General features: G+C 42.6%; 1 protein-coding gene across 1 annotated transcript in view; it reads right to left on the bottom strand.

Annotated features, from left to right (window-relative positions):
• The window catches only part of PATJ (PATJ crumbs cell polarity complex component), a 151,287-nt gene that overhangs the window by 3,884 nt on the left and 119,612 nt on the right, over positions 1–27,791 (bottom strand). The window contains exons 21-28 of the mRNA XM_086617077.1: positions 27,606–27,739; positions 27,307–27,318; positions 16,423–16,478; positions 13,519–13,729; positions 11,803–11,996; positions 10,121–10,268; positions 4,388–4,510; positions 3,176–3,280 (exon numbers count right to left, since the gene is read on the bottom strand). Coding sequence (XP_086473203.1) covers positions 3,176–3,280; positions 4,388–4,510; positions 10,121–10,268; positions 11,803–11,996; positions 13,519–13,729; positions 16,423–16,478; positions 27,307–27,318; positions 27,606–27,739 — 983 coding nt within the window. The remainder of the gene's footprint in view (positions 1–3,175; positions 3,281–4,387; positions 4,511–10,120; positions 10,269–11,802; positions 11,997–13,518; positions 13,730–16,422; positions 16,479–27,306; positions 27,319–27,605; positions 27,740–27,791) is intronic.

Here is a 27,791-nt window from a genome sequence, read left to right as displayed (position 1 = left end):
AAATTAGGAAAATCAGTCATTGGTGGTTTTTTTCCAAGTAAATTTTCAAATAGAAGTCCTACTGTCTTAAATTTCCTACTAATTCAACACTTTTGACAGCTAATCACAACCACCTTTCTGGGGGTTCAACGCAAACTTTGTTCTGAAGCTTCCTCTTGCCTTTACACGACTGTCACTCCCACGCTGGGCAGAGGGGAACAGTCCTTCTGGATAATCCAGAGGAAGAGGTTACTTTGTCAAGAAAATAGGGGTGTCTCAGAGTCAACATAATGTGTCCAGGATTGGTGCAGGGCTTAAACGTAAAGGTCTCCCACAGAGAGCACCTCAGCCTTTAACTAAATACAGAGTCCTAAGGGTCTATTGGACAAAGGCCCTGAAATACCTCAGATGGGTTTGTTTGCGGAGCAGGGAAGAAATTAATCCTTGGTTACAATTTTTCTGCAATCTCCAGCGTGAATCCCACAAACTGGATTCTTAAACTTCCCAATTCTGGCTCCTGTCTTATTCTGAAACCATCACGAATTACGACCGCGCAGTAATCAATAGAGTTAATGACATTTAGACGAGCTGTGGGGCAGCAAACTTGCTCAGGCTTTTTAAAGCAACCTTTTCTAGTCTTTGCTTTTTTTTCTGGAAAAAAATTGAGGAAACCATTATGAAGTGTTTTGGATTTTAAGTATTTGCAGCTCAAAGGGCATCAGTTTCCTAACAACTACATGCCATGGTTATCCCCTAACTCCATCTGCTTCTGATGAGATATTCTTCTCTGCTTGACCTTCACTGTACAGTGCAGGAGTTCAGCTCAGGGACAGTAAGAAATACCCAGTAAGTATATTTTCAATATTTCCTTTAGCTATCTATGGCCTTACTTTATCAAAATTCACAGGTAATTTTTCCACTTCTTGCTGTGAACATGGCTTAAGGGAAACGTACCTTTTCAATATAAAAAAATCCATTACATAAATCCCCCGTTTTAAATGAACGCTCACAATTCTTCCACAACAACATTTCCCTCTTTCTAATCACTTGGAGCCAAGAGGGTGGTAGCATTTTCTAGGAAGGAAGATTAGTTCTCACGCAAATCTGGCATCCCAGGACTCAGGTTCTGGGATGCCCTAAATGAAGGGGTCCGGCAGACAAGACAGCTGCACCTGGCTCAGCCAGCAAAGACACCGTTAAGTTTTCTGTCCTGTTGCAGCTGGGAAAAGGGTGCCAGCCAGTATTTGTCATCAGTATTTGTCATATTTTGCTGTTAAATAAAACGAGGGCAAACCAAATCCATATTCAAAAATCTTCAGTCGGCAGTAAGAACGTATCGGAGTTCAACAACCTTGTAAAAAAGCTTCCCCTTATCTCATTACTACACCTGCAGAAAAGAAATTAAATTAAACCAAAGCATCAAAACAGCCGAAGGGGATGATTGTTCCCCTGAGACCCTAATCTCCCATTTGCAAACAGCATTTGCAAACTCCTTTGCCATCCTTCGCAGGACGTGCTGATAATCAGCCTTTCCGCACCGCTGAACGCAATTATCTGACCTTTCAAAGCGGTTTGCCATGAAGTGGCCTAACCTGGTGATAAATAGAATTACTTAATGGCACATCAGTCACGATTATCGCGGCGATAGGGTTATTGCATTTAGATTGTTTTAACAGAAATCAAGGCAATCTGGTGATCGAGAAGTACCTGCCGTCGGCGTGTGAGGCAACCGCGTCCCCGCGCTACGGCAGGGCTGCCACACGACTCCCTGCTGGTATTAAAACATAACACCCCACCTCCACATCACGGATTTTTTAATGGCTGAAAACAGATTCTATTCCATCAGAATAAACCCGTGTCATCCGTAAAAATTATTCAGCCCATTTTAAGCTCGACGGCAAAAACGCGGGAGAAAAACCCTCGACTGACAAACCCAAAGACGTTCCTAGAAGAACCATTTTGTTTATGTGAGCACCCAACTGACAGCGGGCTTCGTCAGGAAGAGTTTGAAATACTTGATGAGGTGGAATACGCTGTATTACAGCTTTCAAGATGAGCAATTTTGGGTTCCGCAGCAAGCTTTCATTTTCTATTCAGGGAATACCGTTGACAAGAAAAGTGAAATTACTCAACGTTAGCAACAATATGATAACTATAATTTTAACAGAAAATCCTCAGCTGGTGTATATCTGTGCATTTCCTTTGACTTCAATGGAACTAGACAAACACACCATCTGCTCTGGAACTGGCTCATCACTTACCAGGTCAGCAGTTCACAGACACACAGAACAAAGAATAAGCAAGTCTAAAAGTAAGTTTATTATCATTTCATTTCCTTCCTCCTTCACCCCTCCCATTTTTTTATAGTCACATTTGTGTTGCAATGCGAGCAAGAAGCTTGCAAAAATCTCTCAAGATGTGTTCCAATCCAATATGCTGTGACGATAAAGAAAATTAGAGTAGATTTTAGTGGTACGTCTTCAGCTTGTTTTCCAATTGTTACAATAATTCTGCAAACGAGTAGTATTTTGAATTCTCTCTGGCAAGTATTTTTCCCGTTTCTTTATGTAAACATAAAAATAAAGTAAAGATGAATATACTGGCAAGCAGCAATTAGAACCAAAGTGGCAGAACACGTCTTCCTTTTAGCTAGCATATAAACGTGGCAGTGATAACACTGTTTTCTCTCTCGAGTGTTATTATTCATTACCTGTAGAATAATCAATTCTAGGCAGCACTGTCTTAATGATGATGCTATCATTTTTACTAAATGCTGCCAGCATTTCTTTCTTCTCCCCTTTTCAAGAACAAGGAAATTAACACTGTGGGCAGTTTGGTCACAGTCTAGTTACACGCACGCACACATACACGCACACGTAATTTTTTGTTCCTAGTTAACTTCAAATTAAAAAAAAAAAAACAACCAACTTGGAAGCTTGTTGATTTATCATGTGTAGCAACAAGTTATTCTGTTCTCTTTGTTATGCTTTTATATAATCATGCTCACAGCCTGTATGAGTGGCAATAAAGATTTTTTGAATGAAAATTATTTCTTGCTTTCATTCTGTGTAATTCCCATCAGCAAGCACCCTGCAATTCTGTGATGCCTCGTGCCAGTGATGCTTAGTTTTTTTTTTTATTCCTGAATGCCATTTATCTACCCTCATGCAGCTGCATGTTCAATTTATCACCATACCTGCAGGATAATGCTCCCATAAGCATTCTTTAGTAGATTAACCGCATCTGCATGAGACAGCCCATCCAAAGGTTGCCCATTAATACTGACAATCCGATCTCCAACCTAAAAGTACAACAGTAATGGAAAATTACTAGCATTAGGGAAAATTAAAATTAAGAATGCTTAAAATTCCTCGTGAACTTGGCACCGCACAGTCATGCTTCTCTTTTGCAGGATCCCTTTTGTAAGAATTCTGCATTGCTAGTGATCATTTACCATTCTTCAGAGCAAGTGCAATACAGATTTTTTTTTTTTTTTACATAACAACGCGATCAGAGAAACAAAGATGGGTTGTGTTTTACTATTTCCTTTTGCAAGCAGAGAGTGAGATTTTCACTGCTGTCCGCCCATCCAGAAAGGATTCATTTGTGTCCTTATATGTAGACAAGTTCTTATTCTTACAGACTGTGTATGCACATGCTGAACGCAATACAGGAAAGCAGGCACTTTTGATATTATTCTAATTAACCTACATGATTTCTTCTTCTTATACATAAAACCAATCTTGACCCTGGCACTTAGTGCTATTGTGTAATTCTCTCAGAGACATGGCATGAATGTAGCAGCGTGTGCTAACGCATCTTGGGGCCAAAGTAATCCCATGTATCTGCATAATAAGCTCTTTTCAATACTAATGATTCCATGAAACTCCAAAACTGGAAAGTGCTCACCACGGTCATTCCTGGAAACCCACCTATCCTGTGGGTCTGATACAAGTGCTTTACTTTTGGCATTTCTTTCTAAGGGCCTTAAGATCAAACAACTGACTTCTGAGCTGGTTTCTACCTGGTCTGAGCTCTAAACGATGCCCGGTCTGCAGTCCCCCAAACACCTGTGGTTTCCAGACAGCCTGCTGCTGCCCTCTCTGGCTCTGGATGAACATACACATCCAAAGACCACTGCAAACATATTTATGTGCTTTCTCTTAACATCACTTTTCCATGTGGGCAACTATTGCCATTATCCCAAGATGCAATACAATCAAAAAGGGAAGAGAAGGGCAGGTTTGGTTTTGGTGTTTTGTTTTGGTTTGTTTCTTTGTTTTTAAGAGACAGAACAGTCTATGAGACATTATCAAAATGATGTCATATAGAGAAGGGTTTGAGGCTCCTTCTCTGTGGGAAACACGGCAGATGAAATAGGAAGTGTTGAGAAGACCCCTCTACTCACTCTGAGTCTTTGGGTACGTGCAGCCACACCACTGGCTTGAATCATAGCAATGAAGATGGGAATATCTCCTAATGGACTTCCCTTCCCTCCTGCTATACTGATACCAAGCGCATCATTTGGTCCCTAAAACAAAACAAAACAAAAACGACGTTTGCAATTGGAGCAACTTGGAGAGGTCAGCGTTCAGGGTATAGCAATAACTGACTCGTTTGATTTATGGAACAGGGAGAAAATAGACAGGTTTGAGAGACACACGCATGTCCCATTACACAGGCGTACATCCAACCACCCATCGCAAACATAAATAATGCGATTTTACTTCTGAGAAACGCTACAGAAATTAACGACTTCAGTTAAAGGTGTCAGCTTTCTGAATTGATAGAAAACAACTCACTGACCCTTGTTATCTCCACAGTCCTTGGGCCCATATCTGCTCCTACTAATAAAGAAACAAACAATTAGCTTCTGTAATTAAGAGATAATATAATTAAGAGATAAGGCTGTCAGGTGACAATGGTCCCTTGCTGCCTAGTCAGAGTTATCGCCGAGCAGAAGCAGAGCCTTCCCGTGCCAAACCAGGCAGTGCTGCTCACGTGAGGAGGACGGGATTTCTGTTTCACCCAGAGATGAATACGGATGTAATCGCCCCGGCTGACGGATGCCACCGCGACGCCCATTGTAGTGCAGCCGCTGCTCACCGCAATCTATTGAATAGCAGCACTCTGCCAGTCTGAAAAAAAGCCCTATTGTGCATTTCACTCAATTAAAGATTGGCTTATTATTCATAAATCACTGTTTCCCTACCACAAAGGGTAGGGCATGCAGCTGGTCTGAGACTGTTGAGGTTCTATTGATTTCCTCTTCTAATTTGTGCTGTATTAGTAAATAATAGACAGTCAGGAAGTCTAGCTGGCAGACACCTAGCCGTAGGACATTTAAAAGTACTCAAAACAGCCAAAACAAAAGAAAAAAAAAAGAGACACGTCAAAGGAATCATTCAAACTGGGACTAAACAGCCTAAAAGCTGATGGTGTAGTCAGGTCCTGGGCTCTCCTACACTGATCGCTAATTCTATCAGCTTTAATTAAACTGTCTCAATAATCTTTTAGAAGACAGAGACTCTTTCAAGAGTTAATGGTTCTTAGTAACACATACGAGTATTTCTCTCGTGCGCTCGTGCAGGACCGCCGAGGCGCAGCGAGGTCTGCAGCCGTGGGATGCCGAATCGGGGTGCTCAGATGTGCACCTCGGCGCTGCAGGGCCCTTCGAAGCGGCAAGAGGAAGGCTGTCCCAAAAAGCCACACGCCTCCTCCAGCACGTGCAAACTGCCAGGAGAAACGTCTTCGCCTCCTGCCCACGGTCGGACACGAGCACAGGTACCAACTCGTGAGGCAGGTCGGAGCGCACGGACGCACGGGCTCCCCACGAGCTGCTGCAGGTTGTGGATTTAGCACTTGCTAAATCTGAAAATTGCAAACGGGGCATCGTGACTTTCTCATTACAAAACACCCCTTTATACACTCAAGAGCAACAAAGATATAAATGGAGTGGTGGCAGCTTTATTCCCTCAGAAAAATGTTTCTAATGTGAGAACCTTGCCTGTGCTAAGCCTCCGACAAGGGCATCGGGGAATTGGAAGGTGCAGGAATTCTACCTTTAAAATAGAGGAGCCATTACCATACTAATAGACGTAAAAACAATGTCATCTGCTGGAAAGTGTTTGGGTCTTAAAATATCAGTGGTACGTCTTCTGGGAGGCTGAGCAGGAAAACCAGATTCAAGTATTCAGTTTTGCTTTGAAACCAGCACAAATATAAAGCAACAGTGCAAATGCCACACAGCTATTCCGACGGCCGCCCAGCTTATACCTGAATTTCTCTGAGACACACCTGCTGAAGATCTTTTCGTGCTGACAAAATTCTGTAAGGTAGAGAGGACCGGAGCAAGAGTAGGATGGAAGTGGCCATGGACACTCTGTTGGCTCACCTGATGTTAAAAATAAATTAAAACCCGTGAGTTAAAGCCAAACGTTAACTTTAAACCAGTTCCTGCAACACACAGGCACAGCTGTGCTCTGTGCCAACCAGACTGCAAATACCGCATCAGCCACACAAGTGCAGACCCCTCCAACTTCACTTCCAAAGGGGGAACGTGCCAAAACCTGTCCCTGAGTCGTGGGCACAGCCGTAGAGCTGCTCACAGTAGCGCCCAACTGCACTTCACTCCCTTACGTGCACAAGTAACGTGTACGTTGTTCTGGTCTGCTCTAGAGGTCATAAGGAAGTAGGATTAACCCCCTCCTCTGCTTTTTCCCAGTGTGTCTCCGAAGTTGAGGAGAAGGGCAGATGATGGTTGCTGCTAAAGCTTGTGGGCATCTTCCCCACGAAGCCCCCGGCAGGCTCCTCGCCCTGCCCGTTTGGATACTGCCCCATTGCAAGGTCCTGTAATTGACCCTGCTCTTTCCATTTGACCGAGAACCTACTCTCATTTCCAGAGTAACATCCCAGGGGCAGGATGAGATGTCTGTGTACTACAGCTGACAAAAGGGACAGCCTCCGAAGACAGATGCTCGTGCATGTTACCAGTTCTTGGCCATCCATTTCCAACCTCCCTTTTCCCTATCTCCATATCTGCCTTTATCGTCAGACTCTGCCCCTTGAGGCAACATCATTATCAATTTAGGAAATGCATCTGAACAAGAGGTTTCACCGAGGGCCAGAGCTTTTCAACTAAGCTGCCTTCTACAGAACAAAGCTCTGGTCTATACTTCTCCATCCACGGCAGAGCTTCCTCCCTCCCGACGCATTAGGCGGTGAATCAGAAAGCTCTGGCAGCATTTATCTGAACTGACCAGTGTGCAGCTGTCAGTGACGAACAACAGGCAGAGCACAATTTCCACCTCTGGTTGCCAACTCCTGGGCCAGTTCACATAATTTGCAATGTGCGTGAAAGAAATCACTGTCCTGCACCCCAAGCCTTATATTTCTACCGTTAAAGGCACGCAACGGACCAAGGAAAAAGCCAAGCGAGGACAAAAGGTCTGGATGCTCTTGGCCAGCAGCTTCTGAAACATCACTCGCAGTTGTGCAAATCATTCAAGCTGATTTGCCGTGTTATCTGCCAGAATTTTTATAACTCTTGGAACGGTTTTGTTAAGAAACGTTTATTCAGTTTTCAAAATCACCAAGTCACTTAGGAGCAGCGAGACGAAGGCTCTCAAATGACTCTTCATTAAGAAGAGCTATTAACGTTTCTTGTAGTAAAAGCAATACAGAAATCACCAGGTTCCTGCAAAAGCCTCTTGTGCTACGAAGAAAGGGGGATGACGTTGTTTGATCTGATTTTCTTCCTAGACTCACGTTAGATACTACGGCATTTTGCTTCCCTATCAGCTTTGAGCTTTATGCAGTAAAGCTGAGTGGACAATTTTTAATCGTCATTTTTTGATGACGTTGCTCTTGCTTAGGCTAGCTGTTGACACAAGGACCAAAAAATAAGTAATGCTCAAGACTGCTGTCTTTACTTAATGCCATCAGTACCGTTTTCCTCTGTTATTTCAGTTTTCCTTGCCTGCTGCACGCAGTGCAGATGTTTCTCCAATGATATTTAGCCATTATTTTAGCCATTATTTTAAAGCATTCCTGCTTTAATTTACACCTCGCCTAAGTCTCCTACGGCTCCTCCTCTCCATTTCCAAGCCTGAGCCCTTGTAGGACTTGTCTCACCGGTGTGCAGGCGATGTCCCCCCTGGTCCCCAACAGCTGCCCCCATGCAGAAAGGGGCCAAAACACTCCAGAGCACCAGCACTGTGAACCACAGCTTGTCTCTCTCCAGCACACTGGCAACTTAAATATCACGGCAAGGCAGGCAGGTTTTGGAAAGAAAATCCATTAAAAAAGTTTTTTAAGTCGTCTCGCCTTGTTTTTTTTGCTCCCTTGCAGCACTCGGGCTTTAATACTAATGGTATCGGTAGCTGAGCTGATTCGGAGGTGCGGGGAGAAGGGAAAAGCCCTGCACTGATTGAAAAATGAATTGTTGTTCTCGCTTCAGGTAAAAAGCAAGTGAAGCAGGAAATTGCTCTGTGTTTTCTTTGAGAGCAAAGCAGCTCTCATGTGGTTCTGCCATAAGATAGGCAAAGATACAGTTCAGATTCATTAACTCATTTTGATTGACGAAACAGTTGCAGAAAATACATTCAGCATTTTTTGCAGGGCTACAGAATTTCTGGGCATCATCATTTGAGAAACATATCACGTATTTTTGGGGTGTCCCAGGAAGACACTCCTTAAAAAAAACCCAAACCATTAACTAGCTCTTCTACTTAATCAGCATTTTGGCACGACACTTACTTCGCAGTTTAGCTCAGAAAATTATTGCAATAGAATATTTTGTTCCACATACTCAGCAGTAAGTGCCTATGGAAGGACTGAGCTCTGTCCCCGGGCCCTGCCCTTCACAGCTCCGTTTCATACGTATGAATTTGTCACTAACCTGACTGTTTTGGGATGTTTTCCGTGCTGATAGCCACGACCCAGCTCGCAGTCTCCCAAGCTCAAGATGCACTAGGCCTTGGGCACACTTGGAAAAAAAAAAAGCAAACCACAATGTACAGCATTTAAGTAGACATATAATATTTCGCGCTCTCCTGGAGAGAATTATGTTTATATTCAGCACTGCAACTCCGTGAAGAAAACCACAAGGAATGCTCAAAACGTTAACATTTGTATTTAGACAATACAAAAAGTATCTGTCCTTGGATTTAGGTTTATCCTGAAGGTCTGTCCTGGTTGCTGAAGTCAGTGTGACTCTTCCAACTGGCAAACTGCAGACAGTCAATTACTCAATAAAAATAAACAAAAAGCCCCCGACTCTTTAACAGACATTTGCTACAAACAATACTCATGAAAAACACTTCAGAGGAAAAATACTGCAGAAAAGAGTGAACTTAACACATCTGGATTCAACTTCATAATACACCCTCACATCACTGATTTCCAGTTCTTAAATAGGTGAACTTTTGGCCAGGTACCAGCCCCGAATGGAAAAAGCAAGGAAATAATCAGCCTTTCCCTTCTAGAATGAAAGAAATCATATGCAGAAACACTAGTGGTGATAGGAGGGAAAAAGCCCTTGTCTCTGGATGCAGTTTTGTCTAGAAATGGGTCTGCAGCATCACTCCCACCCGTCCTTTCAGCCTCGGTAGAGGCTGTTGGGGCTGGGAGCTGTACAGAGGGGAGCAGGCATCCCCTGCCCTCTCCTTCGACTCCAGCAGCCACGTGCTTTTTAATGGAAACAGGCAACTTCTCCCATCAGACTGTACAACTTCTGGGTATAAAATTGCTCCTGTAAGATGGAAAACTGTGCAGAAACAGATTTAAGTTGTCATTTTATAGCTGCAGGTTAGCCAAGTCCAAGGTGTTTTATGTCAGCTCTGATTTGTATGACTCTCAGGTTTCAAAATATTTTTCTAACGTATGAAACACACAGCTGCATTTTCAAATAAATGCCTAAATACCACACGTGTCTTTGTTTGCCCACTTCACATCACCCCACTTCTAAACATACACGGAGAAGAGATTTTAAATGAATCTCCCAAAGTTATTTGAGATGAAATTCCTGTCTCGGTAATCAGTTTGAGCTGTCCTGTGTATGTGTAGATAGCACTTCAGGATAATCACCTTGCCTAGTGCCAGTAACTGCAATTCAGTACCTTAAAATGTGTTACGTACTCACCTTAAGTATAGTGGCAACAGTCTCTTGTGAGGCATTTCTCATATCCTCTCCATTTACAGACAAAATCTGATCTCCTTGAATTAATCTTCCATCTAGGTCTGCAGCTCCTCCTTTAACAATGTCAGAGATAAACACTCCACTTCCATTTCTAACAATGCAAGAAGCATATGGCTAATTACACAATCCAATATTCTTTGGGAGACCAATTTAGATTACTTGCATTTAAGAGACATTAAAAGAAACCTGTGAGCAGAGGAAGAACGAGTTTTACACCCCATTCAACCATTTGAGTGTAAAAAAATCTACGAGTTTTAAAAGCAAGGCATGCTTTGCTATATTTAATGCTGTCTTTCCCCTTGAACAGTTAGTTCTGACTGTAGGATGCACAAAGATTCATGAAAAATACCACTTGTACGAATAAAAAGCCAAAGATTGGTCTAAGATGGAGTTAAACCATCTCTTGATGTGCCTGATATGAATTATGCAGCCTCAGATTTTCTTTTTTTTTTCCCTATATTGTCCCTAAAGGGTCTAAAGGCTGAGAGGCAACGATCTGGCATTTGGTATCCTTCACCCCAAAGGTCTTGACAGTGCACAACATGAATTATATCCAGGTATCATTTAAATGACTTCAGAAATTGGGCTCCCTGTGACGTGGGAATCCCCACAAGCGAAGGAGTTAGCGATAGCACAGAAAGTTTTGCAGAGAAGCAAAGGCAGGAGGGCTGGAGACCGCGATTACCATCTGTAGGGTAATTTACATAAGCTAAATTAATTACCCAACCCGCAATCTGCTCACAACACCTGGGTTAAACATTGCCACTCTTGTAAAAAAACCGCTGTGGAAACTTTACTGACCGTACGCAGTCGGGATAATGACACGATGATTTGTAATTGAGAAAATAAATTTTTTTTGGCAATACAGAAGAGCAACCATATGACTCCTGACGCACCAACGCTGAACGAGTGCTCGCCAGTGTCATGCTGTAAATCTCTTCTTGCAATGAAAAATTAAATCTATCAGTGCCCTGGTTCGAATGATCTAATGGTAATGGTTTAGGAATACATCAGTACAAATGTTACCTACCACCGTATCTCAGACTGTGCTCTGTACTCACAGAGCTGCTGCCTGTAGTGTTGTGCAGACACTTTGACATCGCTCAGGATTTGGGTCCAACCCAGACTCTCATCTTCCACTGACACTGGCCCCTTTGAACCCAAGCACGAGCCAGATCTAACTCACAAACTCATTTTCAAAGGCATAACCCGTTATTTGGAAATAGGAAGGTTTCTCTCCCCAGTTTGAAATCAGAAAAGCCATGGCAAGGGCTTCCAAGCCCTGAGACACAGCTATGACAAAGCCACCAGAACAGTGAGATCCCGGTTCTGCACGTGCCCGCTTGGCCATGCTCGCTCCGAGCGGGACACCCGCTCCGTGCCGCACGCCCGGAGCAATCCTGGGCAGCAGCAGCCTCCTTTGCTACACAGGTACGCCGTCATTCTGATAGAGGAGGCAGGAGCACAGCCCCATGGCATCCTTGAAGATATTTAGATCCAAAATTTTGTTCCTTACAGAGTTTTTCCTTTATTTCCTATTCCATTGAATGGCTACAGTTGTTCACATGGCAAAAAGCAAAACACGTCTCATTTGAAGTGCGGTCCAACCGGAGAGACGCTCTTACCGTTTTCCAGCTATGCTGAGCCCTAGTCCTCGGCCCGTTTTCTTTTGTATGTCTACATAGAAAATCTCCAAGTTTTCTTCATCTTTGTAATGTGCTTCATCTCTGTAAACGACCAATTGCACCTTCTGGGGTGTCTGTCTCAGCGCAGTGATAGCTTCTTCATGGCTGGCGTTCCGCAGATCGATCCCGTTCACCTGAAATAATCAGTGTTTTCTTTCCCAATGACATGTATAAATGATCTTTTCATCACACCCTACCCTTGTGTGACAGGACAGATTTGTCAAATTGACACCCCTTGGCACTCTAATTTAGTGCTCCCATTTCCAGAGGGCTGAGCTCCGGGATTTCCTACTGATCCCGAGCTCGGTGCTTTGTGCCACTGCCTGGAGTAAATCACAATAATCAAAACATTTTGGCTTGTAAGTTTTGTGGGTGTTCTGTCCTTCTTTTTAAGGCTGGAACCTGAAACAATGCTTCTTTCTCACAACCAGACAAGTGAGACGTGCTCCTTTGAGCTTCCTATAGCTCTTACTGTGCTCCGACTCCTTCTCCCGGCTGTGGCTTCGCAACGCCACGGGGCCCGAGACAGAAGGAATCAGAAGCACCAGCAAATGGCAACGGTGAAGCCCAGGCAGGACATTTTAAATGGTTATTTTGCCTTGTTCCAATAGATGGCACACAAGACCGCTCCTGGAGCACGGAATTACATTTCTCACGATAACCTGAAAATGTTTTAGTATTTCAGTAGTACCAGATAGAACAAGAAGTTCTGATTGAATGCTCAAGTATTAAAAAAAACCCTATTACAACTTGAAACTTAATCTCCTCATTTTGCCAAGCCTGATCCACAGATGCCCTTTAAGCTGTGTGCCAATATTCTGTTGACAAAATCATCTTCTATTTCTCAATACCAAAAAAACACTGATGCTTAAATATTTTTGAAGTCTCTTTAGGAAGTAGCACGAACTGTAGCTGAGTAACAATACAATGTTAAACCACTTATATAACATAATAAGTTTTAAGGCAATGAAAATATTTCTCAGTATTTCTAGATATGCGAAGTTGCAATCACTTACATTAAGATAATTATAAGTAATTCTATTCTTTTGTACTAATTCTGCAAACATTTATTTATATACTGCATTGGTATTCTTTTCTCAACACAGGCATCTACGTGTGCTTTACCATACTAATCTGAAACTAATTCAGAGTCATCTTTCTGGTTCATTAGTACAGCTTTTAAAAGCTGAAATAACAATATCACGGCACACAAACATTAGCACCTTCCTGTTTGGCCAGAGAAGAATTAATTAACCTGCCCCATTTTTATCCCCTAATTATTGTGCTCTGTTAATACACAGTTATTTATAAAACGAAAACAACATTCAGCCTCAACGCTAAAAAAAATATTTTCAATGCAAGAGCTGTAAAGACAACTCCCCAAGTACCCCTCGCTATTTTTCTAACCCTACACACCAAAGCCTTAATGGCCATGCTGGGAATTTGTCCTGATCTGACAGCGAGACGCTGCAAGCAGCTGCGCCGAACCCCTGCCTGATGCAAGTTTCATTTGCAGAGCAACACTTCTCGCTTAACCCCTTCCCTCCTCGATTTCCATGCCTGTCTGCGGGGAAAAACACTACATTTATCCACAGAAATAATTCTGTGGGTCCCCCAGTTTCCCAAGCTGTGGCCTGAAGCAGCCGGTAGCTCCACCAGCGACGCTGCACGTGGGCACCGGGAGCGTCGTGGCGGGGATGCTCGCAGCGACGCTGCGGCCACCCTCACGCCCCGCGTTCCTTCGCCCAGCCCTATGCTTCCTTCACCCAGCTCCGTGCTTCCTTCGCCCAGCTCCGTGCTTCCTTCACCCAGCTCCGTGCTTCCTTCGGCAGCGCGGAGATGCCGGAGCGGCGGCGGCAGCGCAGGCCTCCGAATGAAAGATTAAACAGATGAATAATACTGAGCTATTGGACATGACAGCTGAACTATGTAATTCCAGAACTGCCTTGCTCAATTAAATTTAATATATTCTCAATTTGTACCTTCGGTTTATATGAATATATAAGGAAATACGAATTCGTCAGCACGTTCTCAGTGACAGAAAGGAAGCTCCAAGCACAGATCCTACTAAACGATCGCTTTCCCCTACGAGAAACCTACGCCGCGTTGAACGCAACCGTACAACGACAAAGAGACACGGAAAGACACCTTTACCTCCAGAATCTGGTCGCCGGCCCAAAGCCTGCCATCGCGCGCCGCTGCCCCTTCTTCATAAACTTCATGGATCACTATGGCATCCTGCGGGAACAAGGGGGTGGCGTGAATCCTCCCTCCCAAACACCCGCAAAGCGGCAGCTACGGCCCACCCCGGGCAGCCCACCGCTCGGCAGCAAAAAGGCACAGCACTCCGTGGCAGGATAAACCAGACTGGAACACAGATTTACATATTATTTTTTTTTTTTTTTTAATGTTTTGGAGTAAGAAAACGACTGCCATAATGAAAAAACAGACATCTGGTATAAAGGTAAAAATGATTTTGTTCCCCACTTGTCTTGTCTTGTCTAGAGCTTCGTGGGCTCCCATCACTTTTATACATTGGCATCAGCAGCACGTGAACTCGGGGTGAACCGCTGTATTAATATCGTCTACTTTTTATGATATTATTTAAAACCAGATTCTTTGGAGCTATGAATATTTTTAGGGACTTGGCATAGATCTCAGCTTTAAGCAAGAACTGAATGCCTTGTGGTAAATAGCGCTGGTTAAATCTGTAAGAAATGAAATCCAGAAGAAACGAACAATGGCAAATGTTAGTTTATTACTGAGGTTGGAAAATGTAGGCAGTGGCAGATGTAGCTTCAGGGAAGGTTTCAGTGATTTAATCTTATTGCCAGCAATAGATGTCCCCAAAGAAAAAGCATTACAAAGAACATACTGTTCTCTTGCTGGTGCTTTCCCTTTGCATTGTTCTGGTTTGTTTCTTTTTTTTTCTTTTCTTTTTTTTACCCTGAAACAAATAGGTGAACATCCTGCAGGAGCGCTTCAGCTGTGGTCCTGACAGCTAGCAGGATGGGACCCTTCCTGCAAAACACGTTCCTCTCTCCAACATCACCAGCAAACACCCAGCACCGGCGTCACTACGAACTTTAAAACGGCTCTGGATAAAACACGCAGTGATTTTCAGTTAGATCCGCAGGCATCGGATAACCCGTTCTCAGACAAACACACCCTCTAGAAACGCAACGGTGGTGAAGTTCCTTCACCAGTTTGATGCACGAGTCCAAGGGGAGACTTTCCGCAGCGTGTGCAACAAAAGGCGACGGGGTTGGCGGTGCGCGAGCCCCGCTGTGCACCGCCTTCCCGGAGCAGGAGCAGGAAATAGCTGCTGGGGTAGAACAAAGCACCTTCGTGTTTCGAAAACACTCTTCGATACTACATCTCTCATCACCACGTTAACTCCCTCCGTGTTGCCTTGCGATCCTTTCCCAGCACACATGGTGCATGTTGAACAGAAAGAAAACTCAAATGCCCTTAAGCTAACGCTCTGATCAAGACAACATTGAGACCATTATTCTCTTTCATTCCCACTACAGTTTATTTAATGATGTGGACTTGTACCTACAGCCGCTCCGTGGCTGCTGGAGCACAGCACCACTGTCCCAAGCTTCCTCTTTGATTCATATACACCAGTCACTGAAAAAAGCCTGAAGGATTTTAATCACAAATGGATTACAGCTGATACAAGCGTCCCAGATGGGGGGAAAAAAGATTCCAATCTACATAAACGAAGGCAAAATACCGTGAGCTGTGTACCAAGGTAATTAAGAAAATCAAAAGAACGGTTTAATTAAAAAAAAAATTATATATATATACACACACACACCACTGGCAACTGCAAGGTTTCCTAGAAATAACTGAAACAGCAGTGGGACAGAGTAACATGTGCATGTCCATCTCAGCAGCTCTGCCGAAATCCTCTGCTATGTGTCTTAGATTTTCTCTCAGTTGTGGGGTTTTGGTTGTTGTGGTTTTTGGTTGTTTTGATTGTTTTTTTGGGGGTGGGTGTTTTTTTTTTTTTGTTACCTTTGTTTTAAAAACGATCATTTAACTCTAAGTCAACACAAGAGACTTTTGCCTGGGTGAAAGCCAGGAGGGTGACAGTGAGGTATATTTTTTCACCTGAGGCTGATCACGGGTAACTCTGAGAAAAAGCTGAGTCTGTGGTTTAGAACTTCCTTAGCACACTTCACTTTTCCTTTTTTTAAACACTTTACAAAGGAAGGCATTTAGGAGTGGTCAACAAGATAGCACAAAATATTGACCAGCTTGTTAAGACAGCATCATTCAACCAGGACACGCTAGGGCAGTGGGTGAACATGAGGTTTGGCAGAAAAATGGCAATGCAACCAGGTATCAGCAGACTGGGCATGTACACAAGACAGTCAAATCAAACACTTTCAGACTGTATTTAATCTGACACTTCCTAACCTCCGAGCGAGGAACCTTCAATTACATTTCTTTAAGTTTGCCTAACATCTGCGGTTGCTTCAAAAATGGTCAACAAACCAGAGTTACCAGCTTTTCCCAGTGCTGTGTTATTGAATGTAAAACCACACATACCTAAAGCTCGGATTCAGGAATGACTGAATGTTATCAGTTTGAATAATCTGCATCATCTATTTGAAAAGACAACAATTTGGTATTACACTGCGGTTCCCGCATGTGTTAGAAGCCAGACCTAGAACTAAAAATACATATGGCACGAAAAGGTACATTCCTGCTCGGTCTGTGCCTACCCCAAAGAAGGAAACATCTTGCTGACCTGCCAAAGCACTGTTTTTCTTAACTATTTTTTTTGTTTAAGTGGTGTAGTTGAACCAGGCTTATCAAATCGATTAAAAATGGAATGAAGCAACGTGTCCACGATGTACCGTAAAGATTTTTTAAATAATCCATCAGCATAAATATGAGAATCTTACCTTCCTCAGCTTATAAACTGCGATAAACAGACTCTGATACTTCTGGGATCAGCTCAAAGTACACTTAACCCAGAAGTAATCTTTTTCTGTTGGATCTAGTGGGATCTGGATAAGACTCGGTTAGTGTTGATCATCCATGGCCAATCATTAAAAACAAACTACTGAAGTTATTGAACATATTTAATTATAGGAATATTTTAAAAAAGTTTACGCAGCAGTGAGATGTAACATCACACTTCAACCATCTCAGCGAGCCCTAATCTGCAATAACTCTATTGACACGCTACGGATTTAAGCTGTCACACCCCTCTCAGTGCCTCAGGAAAAAAATAGGATCTATCATGACTAAAACAATGCAAAGCATTTATTTAAAGGACAGGTTTTGGCTACTGGACATCTGCAGCTCCTGCTCACTAGCTTCAAATTCAGTTGCATGCTTGGTATCTCCAGAAGTCAAGGCCTAAGTAGTTCGAAATCAATCAATCAGTCGAGAGGGAGGAAAGGAAAGTGGTATCAATGTTCAACTAGAGGTTGTGAATTAATGGTGGCTCTGGACAGACTTTTCACTCCCGTTCCCCCCATCTCCTTTCACTACCAGTTTCATGTAGATTATGGCACTCCATGACACAGCTTGGCAGAGCCACAAAAACTGTTTGTGCAGAAGGGGGGAATAGAAACACTCTCATACCAAGAACACAGTTTTTCAAGAAAGATATCCAGCTGCTGAAAGCATATACTTCATCAGGTTTACAAATACATTCAAAAAACTGGAGCTTTAATCTTTGTATATTTTGACAAAGAATAGTCTGGGACCATTCTACACATCAGGAATTAGTGCCAAGTTGAACATTTCTTGTATGGGACGGAAGGATGTAGAATACAAGCCAGGGCATATAAACAGCATTTTTCTACGCTAAACAAAGTCCAGGTGTAAGCTTAGACTATCCGACCATGAAAACACTGAAAGACAAAGTAGAAGGGAAATTCTTTGCTACTGCTGAGGTTGCCATCCTGGGCTAAATAATGGTTATATCGAAGGCTACTGAAGGGCCTGCAGTCCGATGCAATGAACATGAATGCACTGATACTATTGATAATGCATGGCTGAAAAAAAAAAATTAAAAAATCACCTGCAAGCTAGAATAGTTCCAAAACATGGCAAGGGCATACCTGGTTCCTATATGATGTGCACCAAATCTGTTAACGAGCGGTAGTGCTTACCAAACCTGCCACGCATATATTAGATGGTATTTTATGAGGTTCAGATTTTGAGCTTTACCAGTGGAATACCAGTTGTTGCACAGCCTTGAACAAAGAGAAGGCACACGAGTGACAATTCTGACAGAAAAGGTTTTGGCTGTGGAAGAAAAGGCAATGGCAGGCAAGTAGAAGAGTTCTTGGAGCTTCTTGGTCAACACCTTGAAGAACAACGTCGGTGCAGAGCAAATGACTATGGAACATTGAGGGCAAGACAATCTTCCAGAAACGAGCGCCCAATCTGAGAATCCACTTACAGAAAATACCACTTGTAAAATGTGCACAGTGTGATCTACATTGCATTGCCTTCTACCTGTGGGAGGGGTTTATCCCTGAACTCTGGAGGAATTGGATCTCAACTTCCCCCCCAAGCTGTGGATATTTTTTCTGCTTGATTTATAGCAACTTCAGAGACCTGGCAGGGGAAGAATATCAAACTCACCCGTCAGCAGAGCACAAATAGAAATGCTAACGTTAAGAATTAAATTCAGTAAGAGTGACAGCTTAATCTTTGCATCTTAAATGTCAAGAACTGGTACGGCAGAGACCCCAGGCAACGACCACATAGCACTGTCTTGATTGAGCCTTTGGGAGGAAGGTGGTAAAGTCGGCTTCCTATTCAGGAAAATCACTGACCAAGTGAGCCTTAAAAGCCTGCAGGACCATAAACAGTGGTGAGAAAGTCTCACACGCTGTCTGGCTTCAGGCTTGGACTGCTCACGCGTTTTTCTGCAAGTTTATAGCTTCTGAGCCAGTCTCTCCAGTGCTTCCTTTCTTCTATGCAGCTGTTCTTCAGAAGGACGAGCAGCAGCTTTCCACGCGGGTGCCCTTTGCCACTGAACATCAACCCCCAGACTATGAGGTTGTTTGCTGGGAGTAGAGAGTGAGGGAATAAAGGACACAAGACATGAACGAGGCTCAAACATTAAGTACCACAGATATTTTGGTGAAGTAGTTTTATGCGGTAAGAGGTGAATCAGCATGCAAAAGGGGAGACTTCAAGAGAACTGGAGCAGAGAAAACACCACATACCTAGTGCTGACTGGGTTTGACAAGGAAAAAGGTCTGAATTTTGGTAAAAAGGCTTCTTGCATAGTACTGAATAGTCCTTATCTACTGCAGATCACTCACAACAAGCTGTGTCTTTAACCGAGCTAACATTGCTTCGAGTTTATCTTTGCTGTGCTATTTCAGCCTGCCAGACCCTCCGATATTTTGCTAGGATCAGAGGTGCTTCCCAGAAATAAGGTGAACCACTACACATGGAGGACTGCAATAATCATCAGCACAGAATGACGCCAGGTAAGATACCCAGTTAGAAACGAGTTGTTTGAAAATCCCAGGCCGTGTTTTCTGAGATGTGCATTTTAAGGTGGTAACCATTAGCCAAAAAAAATCCCCCAAATGGTCCTGTGAGTAGAAATCAGATCCATAGCTCTGCCCTGTAGCTACAAGGCTATCTCTACCACCAGAGCATCACCAGCCATCTGTCCCACACCAAGGGAGCATCGTATAGGGAAAAAATACCTGTCTCCCAGGCAGACACCTCTGAGCACATACAGATAATGCTGCTGAAAGTCCAGGTCAAAACAGAGCCACCAGATTTTTGGGAACCTACGTGGTTGGGCAGTGTTAGAAAGCAGGCAGGGCAAACTGTTGGAATGACATGAATTTTACGTGCCTGTGTCTCAGTTTGGTCTGTAGTTAGGTGAATGAATCTTACCACTAACCATAATTATGTATTTGGTGTAAGAAATGAAGCTTTCTGCAGGGATTAGAGTACTTTCCCGAGGAAGCAAAAAAGTAAGCTACATACAAAACAACATTCAGGAAAAGATGTTTTCTGATTTACCTAAGCTAATGTTACACACTTCCAACAAATTTCCTACATAGCTACAAATGTTATACTAAATTAGCATTTATTAAAGATAATAAAGCTACAAGGGTTTTTGCTGACTGCAGGATTACAGATTTATCTCTTTCCCAGGGCACATGCAACATCATTAGTTATTTCCTTTTCGACTTCTATAACACTTTGTCCAGAGTAGTAAAATTGTCATTTCATTTTTACAGGCTGGTTCACAGATAAAGTAGAAATCAACTAGTTGCACAGCGTGCTTTGCTGAAGAATCAGCCCCATATAAGAATCCCCCAGTAGTTAAAACAAATCCAGCTGCTGGTTACTTGTAGGCAGAGGAAATTACAAGAGTTATGTTACCATCTACCATCTTCCACTCGCAGATCTGAATGGAATCTAAAAGATAACGGTTCAGCAACGAAAGCTGAAGGTCAACTCCAAGCAAATCATTTGACTTCTTAAAGGGGTTTATCTAATGCATCATGCTGCATGTACCTCTTTCCAACACTCAAATATTTTGCAATTGCTAGCGTTCACAAACCATTAACAGGCACCCAAAATCCTAAGCCAAACACTACTGTAATAAAACAGGCTATATAATGTAAAAATGTATTACCGTGTTAATGTAAAAATGCTTTACATCGCACGATACCGAAAAACTTCTCTACTCGAGGTCAAAACAAAAGGTCTGTTTCCCATTTAAGAACAAGCCCTTGCAAGAGATGGTGTTCACTTGCCAACTTTCATAAAAAAGATTAATCCACAACATCAATATGAATATAATTTTTCATACTAAAATACAGATTTATTTTAAGGAAGTGGATAATATTTGTATTACATTTTATAGGCCCCTATAGTTACATCTGGTCCTTATTTATTTAAATTTTATTCAGCTTGCATAATATTTTTGCTTACAGTTATATTCTCTAAGATCAGAAAAGCTAAAACCTGAAAATTCAATGGCACTATTCATTAACATTCCTTCGGTCTGCAGTCATAGACATTTGCAAGCTCTCCTTTGATTCTGAAATAATAAAACTAAGGTAATAAGATGTTTAGTGTAAAAATATATGACTTAAGTCAGAATGATAGAAAGAGCTATGTTTCTATGAATCACATGCCAAAGCAAACCAAAGTTTTTTAAAAAGTATACATGCTCATTTTAGAGGGAATAATAAAACACAGAACTACATATTAAAATGTTAACTCTCTCACTCTCATTATTTTATTAAATGAAAAAAAAATGAAAATTTACAGTGTACAGTGTACAACACGGGTTATAAAGAATGCACGAGATCCTGAATGCGTATGACACAGGACGCCAAAAGCCAGTGGTTACAACTACCAGCCAGCAAGATATTCCCAAAGTCCGTTCTGACATGTCCTACTGCTTTTGTATGTTGTCAGCTTAAATTTTATGGTTGATTTACACTCCTGGAAGACACCGACTTCTTCAAGCAAGACACTGCTACGCAAGCTGGCTGTACAGTCAGCTAAACCCTTGCCAACGATCTATCAAACAGATGATTTGCAAAACTTACTACTCTAATTCCCACTTGTGATAACTCATGTACAAAGCGGTTTGGTTTTCTCATGCTGTTGTAAGCTAATGTCCTTTTGGAATTATGATGAATCCACCGACTTCATTTTAACGTTATCCAACCAAGAGTCAAAGCAATTCCTCACAATTTCAAGCTAACTGCATTTACCACTCTGTCATTAAACTGCCTTCTGTTTTATAAACGTGGGTGATGGTTAAGAAGTGATTGCATTTTTTTCCCCTCCCAACCGCAAACTTTTCCTCTACAATACCCAAGCCGCAATTAAAAACTTGGGACTTCTGTTACCATTTTTTATTCTATTGTTCCATTCATTGTGCAATAGGCTTAACAGCAACAGCACCTATAGCCAATATATTGCTGAATCTCTCCTGAGGCCAGTATCTTGCTTTTCATTTGTAGCTACAAGGTAAGCATGTTCCATTAAACCCATTTCAGTCTTAGCTGCACTTGATGACTGTCTACAAAGTCGCTCAGACCCCATCTGTCTGTAACTGATGAAGTTATTTTTGCCTGAACCTAAATAGAACTGAAGTGGGAAGGAGGGAGGAAAGCTCAACCAAGGGAGAACCTGTTCATTCAGTAACACACAAGTCACATCAGCCCTTGTGTTTAGGTAGGTCCCCACTGCTGACTGCAGCATGGCACAAACCAGAGATATTAGACTTGGCTTCGGTGTTAGTAACAGCCTGCTCTTGGCAGCGTGGAGATCCTAGCAGGGTAATTAGCCCTCACAGCTCCAGGGGCAAACATTGGGTCTTGAACAGCTGCAATTTAAAGTCACAGTTTTCTTGATTATTCCCTTGTCCTTCCTTAACAGATGGGGTTTATGCAAGGTATGACTCACCTGGACTGACAGAATGAATCTAAATATTCTCCTGTCAAACTGCATCCCCACCATCACGAAGCTCCCCTGCTCTGCTGCAAGCCAGAAAGCCTTCTGGGCTAACCAAGGTGATTAGGAAAGCTTTTTCCTCTCCCACTCTGGCGTTACCAGCTCTTACACCAACTAGCATTAGGCATATCCTGTTACTTTTTGGAGCACTGCTAAAGTGTTCCAGTTCCCTGGATTTGTGGATCACTTTATTTTACAGATGGAATACCTTAAAGTTTGTTAATTGCCTTAAAAATGCTTTTTATTAAAGCCAGCTGAAAGCAAAAGTTAAAAAAAAAATAATTATTTACTGAATTCAAAGTAGACAACCCAGTATACAAAATTCTGCATAAGAGGTTTGTTGTCATTTTTAATAAAAAAGACACAGGATAAAGTATGCTTTTTTCTTCCTTTCTATGTAAGGTTCAGGTAACGACCGACTCTGAACCACTCCACCTCCCAAGAGCCACAAGGTTACTGCTCCTGCAAACATTTTTTCTTTCATATCGTAGGTGCCTCTTCAGTACTTAACTGTGATTTCAAGCCCCACAACAAGAGTCTCTGTGCTCTCCTCCCCTCCCAGGGTTTTCTAACTCTGCCCAGAGGGAATGTCCCCATACCAGCTTCCACCAGCCTTGAAAGCGCCGGATCCCCTCCGGCACATCTGCGCATCTTCATCACCCAGGCAGCAAATACAGAGTCAATAACTACGAGTAATCAACTCAACCATTACTAAATTATTCATCTGGAAGCAAAATAGTGCTCCCACCTACTAAGAAAATGTTTGTATCTCAGAGCGATGCTTCTTCCGTGTACTGCCAAGAAGAAAATCCCTGTAAATCGACAATCCTGTTTTACAGAAACTGGCTCATTGCAAGTTGCCAACTGGACAAGACATGGCAGTATCCACCCCACTCTGGGGTGATAACGGGGTTTGGATGATTTAACCCCACATGCCATCTGGAGGAGTACCATGACACCATTTTTTTTTTAAGCAATTCCTTGATGTCCTGTTCTCAGACGATTTAAGAAGAAAACCTCATAGAATCTTGCTGGCAAAACAGTTTCAGAGGAAAAAGCCCATTACTTGAATTAAAATTACTTGCCTTGAAACAACTTAGGCAGAACGCAATGAATCACAAGCAGAATAATGGAGGAACATTTCCTAAATTTATGGTGAAAAACTGGACTATGTGGTGCTGCCAGTCCTGTATCCCGCAGGGCCGGTTAGTCGCCCCGGACCCGCGCAGTCCCGGCCCGTGCAGCCCTGGGCCAGGTGGCCGTGCCAACGCTGGCTCGCTGCCGTCAACCTCCGTGTCTGAAATCTGAACTCTACATCTAAGAGTCACAGCTTGCCCAGGCTCCGGGCTGGCAGCCCGTGCACGAGCGTCCTGCCCAGCGCGCCGGGGCGTGCGGTGCCCGCTGCTCTCCGAGCTGCACTGCAGGCGCTGCCCAAAGAGGTTCCTGAATCCTGGGCATCCCGTGGCTGGAGCGAGTGCCACTGGCAGCTGTCGAATGCCAATGACACCCCTGTCAGGTTTATGGATGCTATTAGCAGTGGCGGAGCTGAAAAGCATTTATTTATTTCAGCATCTGGTGATGGGGGGAAACGAGAGGGCAGAAGAGGTCCTGGGGAGCAGAGTTAGAGCCTCAAACCTCGTTTTGGGATGTATTTGAAAACATTTTTTTTTAAATTTTATTTAAATTCCCACTCTGAGGTTACTTTTACAAGTTTGATTGGACTACAACCAAAAAAAAAAAAACCAAACAAAATCTTCTCACAAATTGAAAGCCCTGTACTTCAGCCAGCTCCACTCTGCAGTTTAATTGCTTTAAAGCAGAGGCCATGTGTTGTGTTCTCTCAGGGGTACACGGGAAGGTGAAATGAAAGGCAGTGAAGAAAAAAATAAAAATAAAAATCAACCTTTAAAATAAAATGAAATAGGACTGCCTAAGGGCTATAGCAACCTAAAGATCAACAACATGAAGACAACTCTCAAGGACAGCCCTTCCTTCCCTGTGCCTTTTCTACTAGCGTGTCTTTCCAGCTGATGCTCTGCTGCTCCCCTAAGCTCACAGCCACAGTCCTTGCTTCTAATATAAGCACCTTGGAAGGTTTTGCAAGTTTAATGGGATGGTCATCTTCTCAACAAAAAAACATTTCACAGAGGTTAAGACATCACTTTCCACCCTCCTGAACGCATTAACCTCCCTGCACACAGGCTGTATTTTTCAAGTCTCTACTTGGTGATTTCTGATGAGATTCCTAAGGTTATGACTTAAAAGTTGCACTTCATATTTCACTCTGAAGCACTGCGTCCCTTTAGGGGGTTGCCAGATTTATTATTCCAAAAGCTGGGACTGTACATCACGTGTTTAAGAAATATTCTGAAGTGAGCTTTCCCACCACCCGTGACCCTGTTGTGCATCAGTGTTGCCTACCAGCAGACAGTTAAATGTTTTTAGATCACGTGCATTTTAATACCACCTAGATGAGACCCTTATACTTTTGCCATAGTTGCCTTAGATTTGACATGTTCTGCCAAGGAGTAGCCTCCCTCTATACCCCATACTGATACATTACTTCTGAGATCCTAGGAACCGGGGTTGATATCCCTCATCGTTTTGTAGGCACATACGCACCTGCACAGGTACAAAATAAAGATAGTCCACCAGTAGAAAAGGGAGGAAGAAATAGGTGTTCATGTCTTGTTTTCTCAGAGGACAAAAAGGTAGAAGAAAATGTCTCTGCAGCTGTTTGTGGCACTCGCAGGCACCGTCCCTGCAGATCGCCCCTGTTCTGCCATGCCTTTTCCCACCACCGATGGAGCACACTTCCATGGTCCCATCAGGGCATCTCACCTCTATCGTCCGTGCCCACCATCTGAACTACAAGAGCACGAAAGGCAGCATCCCTTATGCCTGCAGAGATGTCTACAAGTGGTGCTGTTCCCATTCTCTACGACTTTGATCTGACAAGTCCCGTTTCAAAAATAGCTAAAAAACCAAACCTGAATCGCTGAAGCCAATTATAGCTTCATTTTAACTTCTCTGCCCTGCAGAAAACAGAGGGTCTTGGATACACAATTTCTGCCACACAAGACTTTCAGAAGTAATGAACTTCTATGGCACATAAGCATAACACAAATGTGAGCAGCAAAGCTGTAAGTCAATTTATTTTGCCTTTTTAAAAATACATCTGCATCCTCAAGTTAAAATAAAAAGATGGAGAGCAAGAGAAGATCCATCACTCAGCTCCATGTACCTCATTTTGTTATATTTCCTTTCTAATCCACAAACCCCAGAAAGACAGAAACTTTCCTACAGTCCTGAGTAGTGGTTTCTTTTACGCCTCCTCATTTTGTTACGTGAACTTCATTTCAACTCTTCAACAAAAGGTTTTTTGCCTTCACGGCAAGAAAGGAAGGCTTCAAAATAATTTTGGGGACATCAATGGGACAAAGTAGACAGAGCGATGACGATCCCACCAGCTAAAACACAACCCTGAGTATCTGCTTTGAGGAGGAGGGTTTGCACACACCGTTTTGGATACGCAAGTTACGGAGAATCCCAACGAGGGTCTCCGCGTGTGGTAAGGGATCAGATTAGACTGTGGTCTCACGAAAGCAACTTGTTTCCTAAGAAACAACATTGCTTGTCTTTGAACGAGTAGATTCAGAAATACGAAAAGAAACAGGGACTCATTTTGGTAAGTCCTGTAACGTGAGGATCAGAAATGTGGGAAGTCGGACTGCTCTCCCACGAATTTCAGTTACTGCAATCAAGTGCATAGATTTCAAAAATAAATTCCTAGGAGGACACTTAAATGAATAAACTAATGAAAGTATTAATACTTAACCAAACCCATTTACTCAATGTAAAGAATAAAGTCTTTTGCATTTTTCTCATCTGCTCTGTAAAGCAGATATTTATAATTTTCATTTATTTATATTAAAATCTCATGAAAGACATGTACCAGATTGCGTCTGACAGACTGCCATGTATTATTTCCAAATTCTGGCGAAATGAAAAAGCAGAAAGATGACTAACACTGAACTTATTTGAATTTACTCAACACTGAGGAGCTTGGCAAAAAAGGGACGGGGTACAAAACAGCGCACGGCTGAACGGAGTGAAAACTACATAGGCAGATTTAAGCCTTCAACATAATTCAGATCTATCTCCACGTGAAACAGGGCAATTCTTCCAAACTCTACGTAATCGGAGACTTGGATAAAAGGGACCAAAAGCTGAACCTTCTCCAATTTCAGCTTTAATACTATAAAAGATACAGCCTACGCTTTGCAAAACAAAACTTCATGTTTTCTTTCAACTTCCTCGGATTTTTTTCCTTCTTTTTTCTTGTTCTGGAAAAGGATTACGGCATTGCAACTGTCTGCAGCTGCTGACACCTCACAGCACTTCATTGCTTAATGATGCACCACCATGATATTTTTAGGAACAACTGCACGTAACAGAGCAGCTCTATTGCTTTAAGCGTCTCTGCGGCAGGGGATTCTGGAGAATCCAGTAAAGACACCTCTGCAGCAGACTTGTTTACTGAAAGAACTGAATTTGACATTTAAAAAAACCAATCTGACATTCTGTTGTACTGTAACATAGCATCTCTTAAATGGAAAGTGGAGTGGAAACAGCAACAGCAGAGGCTGAGAAGGGTTTAGCGTAACTAACTTGCTGAGTTTACACTTGAACTGATACATTTTAAGTTAGCTGAAGATCATTTTTTAAAAAATAGCATAGCCAAGAGCAAGATTAAGCAAAAAGACACAGAAAACAATAAAAGATTACGTTTGGTTTACCTCTGTTCAACAAGGGCTTTTGCTGGAAGGGAGATAAATCACAGTTTGTTTAAACAGCTACTAAGCATTTATGTCCTCAAGACGGAGGTGTTAACCATGCTGAGGTAGCTCTACCTCTGTGACATTCATTTCTAGTCCAACTATTCTGGTAACTTACCTGCTCGAAACCCTTAATTCACAATGATTAAAAAAGAAAACATATTTGTAAACTCTGACCATAGCAGAAAGCACTACTGAAATACAAACGTTTCAGCTTAAAAAGGAAAAGAAAACAACGGATCTGATGCAAGGCAAAATTATCAATCTGATCTTGGAGATCGTAGTTGCTGGTTTCTCCTCCCTGTACTGAACGATTAATTAGAGCAATTATAGATTAATGGCATCAATAGTTTCTACGTTTTCTTTGTCTTTGTCTCCTATTCTGCAACAGAGACAGCAAATACCAGTTTAACTCACCAGTGGAGTGTCCTTCCCCCCAACGATGCTGAGTCCCAGGCCTGACCGACCCTTAGATATCTCTATAGTCATCTCCTGCCCTGGAACTATTGGACACGTTGCTGGATCCACAGGCAACGGAGGTGGAAAGACACCTAAGAACATGAGAAGTCAGAGAAATAAGTCACACTATTCAAAGAGAAAATG

This window comes from Tauraco erythrolophus, chromosome 10, assembly GCF_009769465.1.
Source record: "Tauraco erythrolophus isolate bTauEry1 chromosome 10, bTauEry1.pri, whole genome shotgun sequence".
In the NCBI taxonomy this organism is placed as follows: Eukaryota; Metazoa; Chordata; class Aves; order Musophagiformes; family Musophagidae; genus Tauraco; species Tauraco erythrolophus.
This window is presented reverse-complemented; position numbering and strand designations above follow the sequence as displayed.